This window comes from Glycine soja, chromosome 11 (genome assembly GCF_004193775.1).
Source record: "Glycine soja cultivar W05 chromosome 11, ASM419377v2, whole genome shotgun sequence".
Taxonomy (NCBI): domain Eukaryota; kingdom Viridiplantae; phylum Streptophyta; class Magnoliopsida; order Fabales; family Fabaceae; genus Glycine; species Glycine soja.
In genome coordinates this window covers 8,839,822-8,857,462 of record NC_041012.1, presented here as the reverse complement: position 1 = coordinate 8,857,462, position 17,641 = coordinate 8,839,822, and the positions used below count along the sequence as shown (strand labels likewise).

General features: G+C 32.9%; 3 protein-coding genes across 3 annotated transcripts; 1 reads left to right on the top strand and 2 right to left on the bottom strand.

Moving 5' to 3' along the window:
- Positions 1-74: 74 nt before the first annotated feature.
- Positions 75-2,277, bottom strand: LOC114377474 (40S ribosomal protein S25-2). Its single transcript, XM_028336000.1, has 4 exons — positions 2,147-2,277; positions 1,992-2,066; positions 1,713-1,847; positions 75-449 (listed from the first exon to the last, which is right to left on the bottom strand). The coding sequence occupies exons 1-4, from the start codon at positions 2,147-2,149 to the stop codon at positions 336-338; spliced, it is 327 nt and encodes a 108-aa protein (XP_028191801.1). The 5' UTR covers positions 2,150-2,277; the 3' UTR covers positions 75-335.
- Positions 2,278-4,598: 2,321 nt separating this feature from the next.
- LOC114375379 lies at positions 4,599-5,999 on the top strand. Its single transcript, XM_028333152.1, has one exon. The coding sequence runs from the start codon at positions 4,857-4,859 to the stop codon at positions 5,511-5,513; it is 657 nt and encodes a 218-aa protein (XP_028188953.1). The 5' UTR covers positions 4,599-4,856; the 3' UTR covers positions 5,514-5,999.
- Positions 6,000-12,468: 6,469 nt separating this feature from the next.
- LOC114374890 (bifunctional dihydrofolate reductase-thymidylate synthase-like) lies at positions 12,469-17,538 on the bottom strand. The gene is made up of 12 exons (XM_028332610.1): positions 17,292-17,538; positions 16,308-16,754; positions 15,799-16,198; positions 15,682-15,726; positions 15,430-15,495; positions 14,566-14,627; positions 14,404-14,478; positions 14,150-14,315; positions 13,931-14,054; positions 13,378-13,484; positions 13,116-13,278; positions 12,469-12,786 (listed from the first exon to the last, which is right to left on the bottom strand). The coding sequence occupies exons 2-11, from the start codon at positions 16,736-16,738 to the stop codon at positions 13,168-13,170; spliced, it is 1,587 nt and encodes a 528-aa protein (XP_028188411.1). The 5' UTR covers positions 16,739-16,754; positions 17,292-17,538; the 3' UTR covers positions 12,469-12,786; positions 13,116-13,167.
- Positions 17,539-17,641: the final 103 nt, after the last annotated feature.

Sequence of the window (17,641 nt, the reverse complement as noted above, 5' to 3'; positions counted from 1 at the left end):
AAAGAAATTATTTAAACAATATTAGCTGAATAAGTGTAGTAACTACTATTATACCCACCCGGCCAAATTATAAATAACAAAACACCACGCACAAACATCTTCCAAAAAGAATCTCTGCCACATTAACAATTCAAGTAAACAAAACAAGTATAAGACAACTGCCAGAATATTGAAGAAGATAAAACATTGAAGGAAACCAAAAATACAATCTGAGCATCGGATTCAGCGACAATCTAGAACTGATAGAACCATATGAGATGCTTCCCAAAGTGCAAAAGAACAATACTTCATTACTATTCCTACCAATACTCCGTAAGCTAAGATCAGTTCCACACCTAGGTGTTTGTTGCCCTGGTGTAAATTTGCTGGCTTGCATGGGCAGACACCATCCTGATTGAACCCCTAGCCATCAATTCTCTTATAGCCTTCCTTGCAAGTGATCCATTAATCTGCCAAGAGGATGAAAAATGATGTTATATTATTTATAATTTTATATATCACTTATTTATTAATTTACTTTTTGCAATAGAACATTACATATATAGTGCTTAGGCATTGACAATATAATTTTCTTGGGTGCATGCAAGTGCAAGTATGAGTGTGCATCACCAAAAAGGGAGGCTCCAATTGAAGACGAAAAGAGTGCATAACAATAACATTGTCAAACTTAAATTGTTAGACTGACAGAGACTTTCAGACTTATGCACCGGTACAAATGCTAAACTTCACAATAAAACCATCAAAATTCAAACATGAATACACCAATTGCAAAATGGGTAAAAAACCATTAAGATACTAAAATTGCATAACAAAAACATATGTAGTAGTGTAGAGTGTAGACACCTGTGTGCAAGGGCATTGCCACAAAGCAAATTGAAAATAAGGCACTTGTTGGCCTAAAACTTCCCAACACTAGGTTTATTTATAATGCCAGATGAATCCTATCCTCCTAAATTAACAAACGTGAAAGGGCATTTAACAGGGAAAAATACTTGCAAATTCTGTTTCAAAACTAGATCCTCTAACATGAAGGATGCAATTTGATAGTGAAATATGAAGTTGACAATCATTGATGGAAAAATCAACAGTTTAGATTTTAATAACATGCAAGCAACTAAATAACACAACAAGGATGTGAGGCAATATTGCCCCGTTTTCATACGAGATAGTCACCACTTGCATTTAAAAAAATCCAAATACCTGGAAACACAATCACAAATCCAACCAAACTATCCAACACACTAGCCAACAAAACAACAGAAACTCGTGTTCAAACTCATAGAAAAAAGACTCTCAAAGTTTACATACAAAATTTCCGGGATTAGTACATGTTTTTGGCTCAAGTCAAGGTTAAGTTTAGGAAAACAAATGGCTCATTCTTAAAAAGTTCTCTCATGAAGCTGACAGAAAATAACAACTATTTCTTAAAAAACAAGCAGAACCAAAAACGCATTTAGTCTTGGGTAATGAAGCAGCATAGAATGAAGCCACAGACAGAAAGAGAAAATGCAGTTAGACTAATCCTAGGCTTAAATCTTAGAATGTGAAACAAATAACACACAAAACCAATTACAGATCAAATAATGCAGTAAGCCTGTATTGTCTCACAAGACAAAACACTCATCATAGCAACGCCAACACATACAATATCTCATCAATAAGAACAAATCTACAAAACAGCTAACGAAAGTGCATGAAGAAAAAAAGAATACCCTCAAACGATCAGAAAGAATGGAAGGAGTGATGAGCTTGAATTTGGGAGCTTCAGAAAGGAGCTTATCATAGGTGCCCTGATCAAACAGCACCATGTTATTCACCTTCTCCTTTTGCTTTCCCTTGCTCCACTTCTGTTAAACACAAATTTCACCACATCACATATCTCTTATTATTGCATTAATCACGCACAAAGTTAAAGTCACCGACCCAGGATGACCCAATTGACCAAACAGCAATTAGATTAAGAAAGAATGAAAATTTGACGAGAAACGAACCTTCTTCTTCTGCTTGCCACCGCCAGATTTGGCGGGCTTGGAGGAAGGTGGTGGAGCCTTGTCCTTCTTTGGAGCCTGCAAGCAATTAAACCCACCATGTCAAATACAGAGAAGCGATGAGTATCATAGGGAGCGAAGAGAGCAAAGAAACGCACCATGATGAAATCTCTTGAGACTTGAGAGAAGGAAAAGAGAAGGTTTTTTCACTCTTACAGGCAGAGGCGCAACCACATAAACTCAGAAACCCTAGCTAGGGTTCTTTATAAGAGGCATATTCACATGTATAAAATCCATCTTAAGGTACGTCATTTGGGCCGGTCCTAGTCAGACAGGCCCATCTTAAAGCCCAATAACTTGAAGGCTGGTCTCGATTTTATTTTATTTTTATAAATGAAGGCTGGTCTCGATACTTCTATACTGCATACTAGATATATTGGTTAAATGAATAAATTATTGTATTAAAAATATAAAAATAATTTAATCGTTTAATTTTTTTTACTGATCTTTTATTTTTATATAATTAAAATATATCTCATGCCCCTTAATCTATGTCGTTGAGTAGAGAAAATAAAATAAAATTTTCAATGGGATGTATTTCTTTATTTTTCTTTTAGGGATTTTTTTATTTTTTTTATTTCTACAATTAAAATTTTAAGGAACAAAATCATGGATTTGATAAATTATTAGGATCAAAATTACAATTTACTCAAAAAAATAATTCATTTTCTTCTTCTTTTGTCAGATTAAAATGGTACTAGAAGTACAAACAAAGCACTGTACTCAAGTTATCTCAAGTGAAGGCATCTAAATAAGAGTATATTGTATATTTCATTGAAAAAATTTAACCATTTTAAATTTTTTAATATAATAAAAGACTCTTCAAAAGAAGTTTTATGAAACTCCTGACTACCATAATTCCACTCAACAAATAATATTTGAATCAGATAACATATGCAAAAAGACCCGTCAACATGATGAAGCAAATTCAGTGCGAACTTGCGAAAGATGTATATATTGAATCTCTTTTTCTTCTATCTCCCATCTATATAACTATATATGATATATCTATTCTATATTTTCTCAACACCAAAAATATTCTATATTTTCTTTAATTTATTATACTTTTTAGTTATTACGTATTTAGCAGAAAGCAACAAACCTTTTTCAGTCTTCTAAAACCTTTTCCAGACTTTAAATAGAAGTTAATCAAATAATTCTTTATGCGGTCTACTAATGTATTCAAAATTTGACTCATAAATTTTTAGATATATATAAGAGGTATTATCATGCATTCTATTCCAGATCCCATGACCAGTTACGTTCCACCAACGTGCATGGAGAATCCCTTTGGTAGGCTACTGGAAGCAAGAGATGCATACAAGTGATACAACAAGTAATGCTTCCCATCGATTTAGTGATTCTATGGGAAGGACCTGATTTCAATAATGCAGAATCCGGAACCATATCCAGAAGATAACTCAAAAATATCATAAGAAGCTGAGAATGATTGATTGAATTTGAAACATTAATGTCACGTCAGTTCTTATTCGAAATTTTAAGGCATTGATAATTGTACATGTCTACTTACTCACATAGGACTAATTAATGTAAAAAAAATATCGTATACTATAGATGTCATTCATAAATATAATGAAGTATTTTTATTTTATTTGAACAAACAATTTCTTTTTCTTGCATGCAATGTTCCATCCGGAGGCATAATTAGTTGCATCCATTTACATTATCGGTGGTCTATTATTGAGGGCTGAAGGGGGACTGGGAACCGTTTCAAAGTTAAATCAAAGGCCTTTTTTTGAGCCTTGAGTTGAGGGAATTTAATATAAAAAGAAATGCAGATAGAAGAAAGAGTGCTTGTCATTTTCATAACGAGTGTTAAAGGGGGTAAGGCGTGTATGAACAGTGTTTCTCATCTTCTATGTTCTCAATTTTATTTTTTTGGTTACCTCTATGTTCTCATTTTGTACTGGATTGGACAATACTCAGAATAAATACTTCAGAACAGCACATTCGAGGTTCGAGTTCGACACATAATTCAAAGTAAAATGCATACAAAGAGAATCGATGATTGTTTTTCTTAAAAGTATTTTTCACTCAATAGGTGACATACTAATTTTTCATAATAAGGACCTCTTTTTTTAAAATTCTTAAAAACAAATCAAAAATTACATTCTTAAATATTTGATTGAGTTCCTTCCACTGCCAACCAATACATACTAATATATCACGACCTGAGAACAATTTCTATAAAGTTGTATTTTAAAACTTAACGGAGTTTAATTCTGTTCGCAGCAGTTGCTTAAATTGTTCATAACTTTAATATATAATAAACTATACAACATGATGCCCCCCTCAATTCATTAGTAAAATCATAAATACATTGCATTAGCAACTACTTCGCTGAATGACGTAGCAGAAAAAGTAGAGATAATTTGATACATATACAGGGCAAGGATAAAGAAAAGTAGGTCATGGAATATTGAGATATGAGAGATTTTTATTTTAGTATTTTTTATAAAAAAAAAAAATATAGGTTGGATTCGGGTCTATAAAAGAAGGGCGGGGCCAAAGCAAGAGGAATAACACATCTACCTAGCAAAAACAGAGTCACTCTGTTCTCTCTGTTCAAACAGAGTTTGCATAATACTCACTTACATCACTTTCCTTCCTTTCTTCAACTTCATTACAAAACTCTTACTCTGTTTCCATGCTTCCAAGTATAGAAACCTCTGCACTATTATTTGCTATACCAACACGTTCTGTCGCTATTGACAAGTTTATTTTCTCCTTCGAGTGAGTCACACAAAACAAAACACGTTATTTGTTTCTCCATCGACCCTTTCACAAATGGACTCGTTCAGTTTCAACAACCTACAAGCAGAGAAAGCCAACGTGATCCTAAAGCATCGCAAGCTTCAAAGGGTCGCAAGCTTGTTTAGAATCATTGAAGTGTGTATCATTTTGGTCTTGATTTCAAGATTCTCCATGCAGCTACCAGTAGCAGTAAAAAACTCCAGCGTGTACTTAAGGGACTTGTCACTCTTCATGAACAGCCCTCGTTTTGTTTTCCTCGTTGGAAACGTCATAATCATCGCACTCTTCGCTCAGTTCTCCACTCAGGGTAATAACGCTCCAGAGCCTGATCTTTACCAAGAGTTCGTTCAAAACACCACAAAAAATCACAGACACACAGAAACAGTTGTGGCAGAATATAGCAAAAAGAAACAGAGGATGAAAACAGGGGAAGTGAATATTGGTCTGAAGAAGGATTATAGAAGATGTGAAACAGAGATTTTAAGCGAAAAACCACATCGTGTGTTACGCAGGTGTGAGACTGAGAATGGAAGGAAGAGCATCGAACCTGCTACTATTCAAGAAGTGGCGCAAATTTCGTGCCCTGAAGATGGGATGAGTAACGAAGAGTTTCGTCAAACTGTGGAGGCTTTCATTGCTAGGCAACAGAGGATGCGAAGAGAAGAAGAGGAAGATTATTATTTAATGTGAAAAAATATATCTTTTGTATAAAAAGCGTGTAAATAAAGTATTTAAAAAAGTAAAATAAAAAATCTATCAATGGGTTTCTGAATTGTAGTGTGAACAAGGGTGCAATTTGAGTATTGTCTAATCTATGTTATGTCATCGTCGAGGTATTCTGATTCTTTACATGTTAGAATAGCATGCAGCTGAGGGGACTTCCCGGAGACACAAGACATAACAGATGCTATTCTCTGGTTTAGATTAATAATATGCATTTAAATTTTTAAGAATATATTTGTGTATTTTTTTAAGGAAAATATTTGATGCCAAAGTTGCCATGTGGATGTGGTTTATTTAGAGAGAGAAAATGAAACATACACTTCATTTTCGAGATGCAAGAAATCAACTGAGAAGAGACAAGAGAAAGTAATAAATGTGTCAAATTATGTGATGAAAAATGAAAAGAGAGATAAAAAATGATATATGATGATAATAACAGTGTCGTTAATGTTAATAAGTGGTTACGCGTAATTTAGAGTATGATAAAAAAACCAATGAAATTGGTTAAGAGTATTTGTAATGTATTTGGGTTGTTTGATGAGTTATTTATTTTTAAATATTATTGCTTAATTTTTTATTATTGGAGATGATTTATGTGTTATGTTAAATTCTTTAAGATTAAGTTTCAGTTTGTTACATAATTAATGATGGTTTGTATTTGTGAGTAAAAAAATAATATTTTTTCCCAAAGATCATTTAAGAGAATAATTTAATAATTATTTAAAATTATATTATTAAAACAACATATGAGTTATTTAACTATGTAACATTAAAAGAATCAATTAACATAAGATAAATAACTTTAAATTGTTTAAATTTCACCTATGGGAAATGCTCTAATAAGTTATACAATAATTAATTAATACACTACTAGGTGTATGTTTGGATTTTGTTTAATTTGTAAGGATACGTTTTCTGAAATGTATCTAACGAACGAATGCAAAAAATACCCCTTTGATCCATTCACGAAACGTCATTTGGAGTTACCACCAGATACTCAAACATACCCTAAAACTTCTTACCAAATACACTTTCAATTTCAAAATCATAGACAATAAAATAAAAATAAGCACAGAAAGCATTTTCACTATAATTTACTGTCTCGTCCGGGAAACTGGACGAGCTTGTCCCTATTTGGCTATTTGCCTTGAAGCATAAGTTTTATTTCCACAATTTTTTGTTTTGGTAAAAATAACTATTGAACAAAAAAATAGTGATTAAAAAATAATTTGTTGTCAGATAAAATTATATTTTTCTAAAAGTCTATTGAGCAAATAAGTTTCAAGGATAGAAAAAATAAAAGGATAAAGAATTTGAATATCGAATATAATTGCCTATTGGGAGATGGATTTTTTTGCAGAAGCTCAATATGCCAATCTCTATCATGTGGCACTGTGACTAGCAATGCATACTCTGCTTTTGCATTATGTGCCGCTCTTTTTAATTCTACAAATAAATAAATGAAAAAACAGTACTTATTAGCCCCTTTTTAATTCTACAAATAAATAAATGAAAAAACAGTACTTATTAGCCCCCTTAGCATTCGGGCTTGGGAATTTGCATTCATATAATAAAGGTGTGTTTGGCCAGCTTTTATTGAGTTTTTTCTCTAAGGATAAGTTGGGTCAAACACTTTTTTATATAAATATTTTTAAGTTAAATTACTCATTTATTCTTATAGTTTCATGATTCTTATCTTTTTAGTTTTTATAGTTTGAAAGTGATTTTTTAATTCATATAATTTATATTTTAATTCTCTTTTAATTTCTGTAGTTTAAAATTGTTCTTTTTAATTCTTGCTATTTTAATTCCTATAATTTGAGGACTAAAAAAACAAGAAGCAATGAAATTATAGGAATTAAAAAGACCATTTTTAAAATTACAGGAAATTAAAAGAGAATTAAAATATAAACTATAAGGAATAAAAAGATCACTTTCAAATTATATGGATTAAAAAAGTAAAAATAATAAAACTATAGGACCAAATCAAATTATATGGATTAAAAAAGTAAGAATAATAAAACTATAGGAACAAATGAGTATTTTAAGTTTTTTTTAAGAAATAATTAGAAAAGGAGCTTTTAGAAGAAAAGAAGAAGCAGAAGAAGAAGCTATCTCTAGGAGCTTAAGCGGAACTTTTTACCAAACATCTGAGTTCGAATCTTGCTATTTCCTATTTGCAAGCACTTTTACAAGTTCTCCGTTGTTTCTCCCTCTTGCTTGTTTTTTCTTTTTATATTTTTTTCGACTTGATTGGAAAATTTGTGAAAAAATGAGTGAATATATATTATATATATCTCCAGTTAAATATTTATTATTTTATTGAGTGTTTTGACATTATAAAAGAAAGAAAGAAAGAAAACATGAAATATATATAATATATTATAAAAATAAGGGGTAAAAAATGTGAAGTAGTGCAATAGAAATAAATAGAAAAAATAATATTACATAAATTGTTGTGTAATTTTATTATATGATTTATATCTACCAACGTGATATCTCTTGATGCTTTACTTTCATGTTCTGTGAATAAAATATTCATTTCGTGACCTTGACTAAGTCGTGCTGAATTCCTAAGTACACAGACTCAAGTGAGATATTTGTTGGTTACTTAATCATTTTTTCTCACTAGTGTGACCCCAACTAACAAGACAATATAATGCAAGATAAAAATTATCACGTGTTTTAAATAGGGACGAAGTCATGGTTGGTGTGTTTGATTAAGGAAAAAATCAGAGAGCAGAGAAATTTAAAGTTATGAGGTCTACTAATTATTTTTATTATATTTATCACTCATTCTTATTTATGTATCTATCTTTTCAAAGTTAGCTTATAAATTATTATTAATTAATTGAAATTAAATTTAGTGGAAAAAAACTAAATTAAATCAACCACAATACAATTTATCTTTTTTAATAGTAGTTGAATTAAATATGATATAAATTGTTTTTTCCCATTGAAATTGAATTAGAACAGAAGTTACATTTATAATAAAAATCAAATGAGTTAATATAGAAACTAATCTCAATTAAGCTTGATTTATTTTGACAAAAAATTCCAAAAGTGGACCCAAGCAGCGTGCAGTCCCTAAATCTAGTATCTAACCCCCCCAAAAAAAGGCCTAAAGGTAATAATCGAATAAAACAGCATAAAAGCCGAAGGCCCAAGGGTACGAAAGACAGCCCAACACTAACACTTGGTTGGGAATAGAATCCTTTACTCCTACGAATGTATCTTGTTCCCCCTATTTAGTTTGAAATTATATTATTTTCCTTAATGAATTAGCACCACCTTCCCCAATTCACCCTCGATGTGGATGGGGTCACACTTTGTCTCGAAGCCATAGATCCTTGTTCCTTCCTTTTTGGTCATCGAAGGTAAGCTTCTTCTTTTCTGGTGAGGGTTTTAGGTTTTGGTGGGGTTTGGTTGGTTTTTAGTGGGGTTGGGGCTGGGGTATGGTGGGGATGGGGATGGGTTCTAGTGGCGGAAGTTTTCGATGTGGATGGGGTCACATTCCAAAATGCTTTTGTAACCAAAAAATATTTTCTGAAATAGTCTTTCCATAAGCAAAGAAACCTTTTAGAATGAGTTTTCGATAAGCAAAAAAAGCTTTTGAAATGGCCTTTCCGTAAGCCCAAAAAACTTTCAGAATGGTTGTTCCAAAAGTACTTCAGCCTAAGGAACGATTATTCCGAAAGCAAATTTGTAAATCCAAAACATCCTTTTCCAAAAGTGTGTTTTATATATTTCAGAAAGGGGTTCTAGAAATTAGTATTGGGCTTACAAAAAATCCATTCTGGAAGCAATAACTCTGATCTCCAGAAAGTACATTTTTGGCTTATGGAAGGTCCATTCCAGAAGGACCATTCCTGAAGCAAAAAATACAATCCAAAAATACATTTTGTATCTTCCAGAATGGTCGCTCTGGATAACACTAATTTTGCCTATTGAAAAGGTGTTTCATTAGACTTTTCCTTTTGAAATTGTCATTTTGTAAGCAAATTTATTCCCTTACAGAAAGCATGTTCCAAAAACAGGTCTACAACATGAATGTCAATGCTCTAAAATGTACTTGAGGAGTAGAGAGTTGGAGAAGGAGAGAGACTAATGTGACGTCGAGTTAGACTTGCTTTGTACCTTCAATGGCTGCGGAGAAAAAAAGTTGGAGAAGAAAAGAAGAGCTGCAGAATAGGAACGGGCTGCGGCTACGACTGTGGGAAAGTGAAGATCTTTAATTTAAAAATTAACTAATTAAGTATGGAAAAAATAAAATATTACACACTATTTTACACAACACCAATACCTATTATATAAATAATAAACATCACTTTCATATTTCAAATAAAAAAAACAATAAAGTCGTTTCTATAGTCTTATTAAAAAATATTAAACTCTTGAAATCGTGATCCAGAACAAACAAAACCTTATTATTATTATTTTTAAATACTAAAGTCATTTCTACTAAAACAACTTCTATAAGTTTATTAAAAAATATAAAAAATACTTGAAATTATGATTTAAAATATAATTTTATTTTTTATGATTTTTAAAAAATTCAACATTCTAAAGTCATATTTTAGAACATGACTTTTTTATATGAAGTGTTGTTTGTCTATAGGCAATAATATTTTCAAAACTTACCTATTTTTATTTTTTAAAACTAACCCATTCACTTAAATTTGCAGTAAACTCTAAACCCTGCCATCAAATCAACTTTCAAAATTACATGAATTGATCACTCTTTTTTCCTGTCCGTTGCAAGCAGCCCGGCCCGGTCCAATGATGACTCCCAAACTCCAAACCGTCGTCTCCACGGCAGCCACCGTGATGCTCCTCCGTTCCCTCTTCCGCGACTACGTCTCGCCGGAGCTCCACCACTACCTCCGCTGCAAACTCTCGAAACTTTTCTCCTCATTCTCCTCCGAACCCTCGTCATCGAGGAGTTCCACGAGCTCACGCCAAATCCCCTCTTCACCGCCGCGCAGCTCTACCTCAAACCCCACGCCTCCCCGGACACAAAACGCTTCCGCGCCACGCGTCCCTCCCTCCTCGTGGAGCGCAACGAAGAAACCACCGTTGTTTGTGTTTCTTGCCGGTGACGTTATCGGGGTTCCTGAATTTCATTGATGGGTTGTGTGGTCTAGTTGTGGGAATGAGAGGATCATAGTGTTCAGGACCAATCACAAGAACAAATTGGACCCTGCTCTGTTGCGCGACATGACTTACTGCATCGCATGTGGGTTCTAATTACCTTGGGATCACAGAAGAGAGCACCCTCTTTTTGTTGAAGTTGAGACATTACTAAAGACGACCATTGTGACTCCTGCGGAGGTGGGGGAGCAGTTTTTGAAGAATGCACTGGAAAGCCTCATGGAGCTCCTTGTGGATAAGAGACCAAATCATGAAAAGAACAAAGCAGCTCTCTCCATTGAATAATGTTTTGAGTCCACAGAGAGTTTTGAAAATGAAGAAGGGTTAGTGTCACCATAAACACGGTATTCTAAGGATTGAACTCTTCTGTCCCATATTTTGCTCTCTAGTTAATTAAAAAAAATTCTTTTAAGTTTGACACAGTCGAGAGATAAATTTTGATCCGTGCTCATATCTATGAAATAAAAAGAAACTTTACTGACAAAAAAAATTCTCTTCAAAAATATTCTCTCTCTTCCTTTTCATTTGTTTAATCTAAGATTATAATACATGAATTAAGAAATGTAATTAATATTCTTTCTACTAAATTTTTTGCTGTTTTTTCTTAATATATCTTCAATCTGTGTTATTTATCACTCTTAACATTTTTTTACGTTATTATTTCTCTTTCATAAGTGAAAAGAAGATAAATGCCTAATTTGGAAAATATAAATTTGTTATCTAAGACTTTTAAAACAAAAAAAAAAAACTTTCAAAATAATAGATATGAATAAATGGAAGTAATTGTTAATGTTAATATTTTATGATGTTACACTTTAAATAAAAGGAAAAAAAAAAAGAAAAGAAAACATAAAGATGACAAGAAATGTGCTTTTCATTACTAATCTCAGTAAACATATCAAGGGTATCCTAGACTGGAATCAATAGGTGGTGATTATTTTTTAAGGTGAAGAAATATCGAAAACGATTAGAAAATATAACTAAAAAGGAGGAATGTTTCGGTCTGAATTTGGAAGATGTGTTTCTTTTTAGTTTTTGAATTTAAAAACATTTTTTTAGTCCATAAATTTTAATAAATTATTTTTTTAATTCCTAATATAATAAATTAACATTTTATGATAACTTTTAGCATTTCATGACATTTTTTAACACTTTATAATAATTTTAAAAAACAAATTCAAGCAACTAAAAAATAAAACTTAGTTTATGACAACTGAAAACTATTATAAAGTGTTAGTTGTCAAATACTAAAAAAGCCAAAATTCAAAAACAAAAAAAGGTAATTTTAAATTAAAAATAAAGAGGTTGGTTCAACAACGAAAACAACTTCCCAGGAGAATTTAAATTAATAAAAGCAATCAATGTTATTAAGTTTTTAAACCAATTCTATCATTCTCAATTTTAATTTAGTATTAGTTGAAAAAAATATTTTTGGATTATTTCAAACCACTCTTCTTTTATTTTCCGCTGGACATTTTTTTTAATCTCTTATTTTTTTTAATGTATTTTTCATCTTTATTTCTAAATTAAATTTTATTTTTTAAAAAGATCAATAATTAAATATATGTTTTTGTAATACATTATAAATTATTCATTGTAAATCTAAAATATAATTTCTTTATTAAAAATAATTATTTATTACATATTTTAATTATAACTATTTTTTAATCCATTCATCCCTTGTTTCCGCGCTGATCTCTCCAAATCAGAACCGAAAATTGGCAAGGACAACATATACAGAAGCAACGAACAGTTATAAAACGATGAAACATAGCCAGAAAAAAGATATAGCAATGCAACATCCGAATAGTGAATTAGCATTTTCCCTCCTTTCTCTCAATAAAATTGCCAACACAAGACAAGACATCTTTAATCTTAAAACGTAAGTCGCTGATCCCTCAAAAGTATACCAGAACGTCTACATGGAAAAGAAATGAAAATAACCTAAATCACTTTAGAGCCACGATACATGTGATGTGGACCCAAAGGATTCCCAATATTATAGTAACATATGCAAAGCTTGAAGTATGTCCAGCAAGTATTATTTTATTTGTCCATAAATTTATCGTATATGTCCTGTGATTTAGGCCTGAAAAAACGACAATACCATGTTTCAGTATGATGAGCAAAATATCGAAACACAAACAAGTGCCTAGACCTTAAAAAAAATGTACAGTGTACTGCCTTTGCATTCTCAATATAAAATTTGCTAAAAAACTGAGACATTAATAACGTATTTTAAGTGTGTGCCTTAAAATTCAGAAAATTGAGCTAGTCAAAACTAGATCAAAATGAATCCTAAACACCTATTTTTCGGTTTGCCATACTGGCCAGGTGACAAGTCTCAACAAGATAAAACAAATCTCCATTACATAAATAAAATCATGGAAAAATAAAAAATAAATATATTTTACTTGCCTCATTTCAGAAAGCATATCAGTCTGAAGGAACTGAGAATCTCGGAAGATTCCTAAACAGCCATCTTCATTTCTATCTTCTGGTGAGGAACATATCCTATGAGCTTGAAATCAGAAGCCACAAAAGAATCTATATCTTTCTTCTTTGGGTTTATCTTCAAAATCTAAATAGAAATTTAGGCAATTTATACGAACGCATAATGGTATATATCTGTGGGCATCTACGTTAAAGCAAATAAAATCCTTAAAACATTTACACATACCGGAAAAGGTTTTGGTTGGTTCTGGAGCTGTTCCTGCAAGGGTCTCACATGATTGCGGTAAACATGTGCATCCCCGATAACATGGATAAAATCACCCGGAACAAGGTCTGACAAGAACAGGATATGGCAGATGGATGGATCAGTCCGATATCTAATGTCAATTTTCCTTTTATATAAAAGCTGTATTTCTCTACGGTAAGACTATCAACCTATAAACTTCTGAACCCGCCCAAATCCAAACTTCAATAGCGAAACAAAAACATTCCGATAAATTTTCCAAACTATAATTTTATTTTATTTTTTTACATAGTGAATTCTAATTTCTGAGCAAGTCTGATAATTGGCATCTAAAAGGACCATTTTGTCCTTCCGCACAAAAAATATGCGAATCATAATATAAAATCTTTGTGAATCACGGCCTATTAATTAGCTTAGATCCATCTACAATCAAACAATGAGAAAACTCTATCGAACCCATGAAAGTAGGATTTAAGATGGCATGTGCGTCTCAATACAAATTTAAGTCTAGCGAAAGCTGGCATAATTTGCATACCACAAACATGAGCAATCATGCATGTCAGGAGCGCATAAGATGCAATATTAAATGGGACACCCAGGCCCATGTCGGCAGATCGCTGATACATTTGACATGATAGCTCCCCATTTGCTACATAGAACTGCAGGAAAAAAAAAACAATAAAAGGAAGTCAACAAAATTTCATGAGAGAAAAAGAGAGTTCTTCCAAAGAGAAACCCAAATATAGCTGCGGACTTGTGCAAACATGTGGCAGGGTGGAAGTGCCATCAACTTAAGATCAGATGGATTCCAAGCAGAGAGAATGATCCTTCGATCATCAGGATTGTGCTTTATCTTGTTAATAACATCTAAAAGCTGATCAAATCCTTGGCCGGAGTAGTCAGCATGCATGTCAGTATACCTGTAAAATGTAGATGAGAAATACAGAACTAAGCAATCCTACAAAATGCAGCCTAATGACTTACAAAGATAAAGGCACATCCACTTACTTGGCTCCAAAGTGCCTCCACTGAAACCCATAAACAGGTCCTAAGTCACCCTCCTCCCTGTCTGTCAAACCAATGCTGTATATAAATACTAAATCCAGTTAATAACTGCATAGAAAAGAAAAAATTTGCAATTAATACAAATTAGTAGATGGTCATGCTTGCCTATCAAGGTACTCTCTGGATGCATTGCCATCCCATATATGAATGCCTTTTTCCTGCAGCACCTGTCAATATAACATGTTTCCAGAATAAAATTCATTATAGTAATATCTAATGAACCAGTAAGACATTCTTGTGAATCAACAACAAAAACTACATGTAATGCAGTAATTGAATTTCGGTCCAGAGGCACTTTTTAGAGTATAAATAATGCAACATGCGCTAACCAATGCCATCATGAAACCGTTTTATACCAATTGCAAATAAACTAAAAAAAATCAGTATATACAATAAAGTCAATTACATGAACATCTCCATAAGGATCATCAGGATCTAATATCAAAATTAGAGTCAACTTATGTAATCAGCCCAGCCTATAAATTCTTGAATCCAGTAACAGATATGAGTTCAGAGCTTCTTAAGCCTGGCTTTTTACTATTTCACTAAAGAACTCAGAAGAACTTCAAAAAACTCTTCTTGATCTTGTGAAGCAGATGACACATATATTGTTTCTTTTGTATCTTTACGTTCTTAACCAATAAAACATCGAGCATAGAAGGTATTAATATTTTATTCACTTGTGCATAGATTAATAACAATCCAATCATATTATATAGTTTTGATCAACAACAATTTATAAGTTGATTAAAAATTTGAAAACAAAATAATATTGGGAATAGTGAGTTTGGTTGGAGACTCCAAAGCTTCTACCCATATTCTACCCCAAACTAGAAAAATATCAAGTACACCAACCTAAAGTTCCCCAATATTTAGCTCATGCTAGCTAGTTTGTGAATTGTAACCTAACTAGAAAAGGTCATGTGCGCATGTCTGTGTGTGGAAAAGATTGATTACAGATATCATTACCTTGGCACTTGTTGAGCCACTGATAAACCAAAGAAGCTCTTCAATAACCCCCCGCCAAAATACTTTCTAGAAACCAAATGAGTAAATCATGTCAACTTTTATATCAAGATGTACAAAAGATATTCTTCAGTCTTCTCCAATAAACATTCAAAGTAACAAACACAAACAACAATTACATCAGATAAGTAGCACACAAATAAGAAATTACTATGCAGTAGTATATACGAATCCAAAACCGAAATTCATACATACCTTTGTTGTTAGAAGAGGAAAGTTTCTGCGCAGATTAAACCTCATCTGTGGAATTATAGAAGACAAAGTAAGCATATAAATCATAGCAACTCCTCAACAGACTAATCAAAATGTTACCTGGCAGCCAAATTTCGACAAGGTACCGGTCCCTGTCCTATCATCCTTAGTTGTACCTTCAGAAATGATTTCTTGAACCAACCTAAGATACTTAAACTCCTCATGTCTCTCATAAACCATTTTCGGAAGAAAAGAAAATTTCTTGACCTCAAATTTCAAAGCGTCTGAATTATTATCAAAAAATGGATCAGCATTCTGATCCGGGGACTCTGGTGGAAAACTCCTTACACGCACATAAGTGGTGAAAGAATAGCGGAGGTTGTCTTCCACCAAAGGGAATGATGAATACCATGTCTGAAATACAGAGGTATTAACTCGAGGCATAAAAGTGTCACACTCAATGCTTGCTTCAATTTCTGTAATATGGGCAGCTTCACATCCAGGTGCATTAAGAGCCTCTCTGTACATGAAAATTATCATCAGCTACAACAGAGAAAGAGCTTAACAGGATTACAAAAGGAGAGAAGCAGAGAGAAAAAGCAGGAAGGTTACAAAAAATATAAATATACCTAAATATCTCTCCACCTCCTGTGAGAAATACTTTCTCAATTGATAAGCAGTAAGGAGAAGAAGCCAACAGCTCCATAGCAGAAGACACACTTCCACATATAAGAACGTTCTCAGCTGTTGCAATATCAAAGCTACCCGAGCGAGTCAGAACAACATTAAGGCGGCCAGGAAGCGGCCTATTCTCAGGAGGGATGCTCTCCCATGTTTTCCTACCCATCACAACGGCATTCTTCTTCCCCGGATCAGATGTTGTTGTAGTGATCTCCTCAAAAAAATTGAGATCAGTGGGTAATGTCCAGGGCAGTTTTTCATCCTTAGAAATGCCCATATCTCTGGTTGCAACCACTACTGCTTGGTAAGTCCTCTGCGGATGCGGCTCTGACTTGGAATTGCCATTGCCATTGGAAATCACAAGAGAATCACTTGCCATAATAGGACTCAAAAGCCTGCACAGCGAATTCCTTCAGAAATTAAGTGGAATCTAAACCCAACAAAGTAATAAATCCAAACACTATGAGATGAAACAGATGCAATATACAATTAAATAAAATTCTATGCACTAATTCAAAGACTGTAAAATCCAAACTAGTATAACGAAACTTTTCCAAAATCCAATCATAAACATAATGCACCACAATCGTCTTCCTCATTGCATCGCAATAGCACAGTAACAGAAACAGAAACACACGAATGAAACTATCCAAACTAACGATAAAAAAGAAAACGAATAAATTAAGAAGCAAAACATTTTGTTTGTCAAAAGGAAAGAAAAAAAAATTATCCGAATACCACCAAACTCATACGCAATCTAATATAATATGAATGAGCGTCAATCATCTAAAACTCCATAAACAACAAATGCAACAGATGCAACAGATTCGCCAACGAAAACGAATTCCGATAAATGCAGGACTAGAAATGTGAAGAAAGGAGCTAGCGGATCTATCTAGAAACGAAACGCGGAATTTCGGAAACGCACAGACCTAAAAATCTTGCGGGAACTATTTTCTTTTCTGCTATTGAACAATGAAGCAAGCAGAAAAAAAATGGTGAAAGAAAAAGAAGTAGCAGAAACTGAAAGTGAACGAGAAAACGGTCCCGAATGCAGAGCTTTCGATCCTTTTGTTGGTAGAAAAAACAACGGAAACAAAGAAAGAGAAAGAAAAGAGAGAGAAGAAAATCCAAAACCACAGTTGACGCGAAATGCCGCCAAGGAGCGTATGCGTGGATTGTTCCCCAGTGTACATTACCGTATAGTGTAGTCTATACCAATTTCTTAGCTTTTTCCACAAATACCCTTTCACCAAACCACTCACATTAAATAAATAGTTAT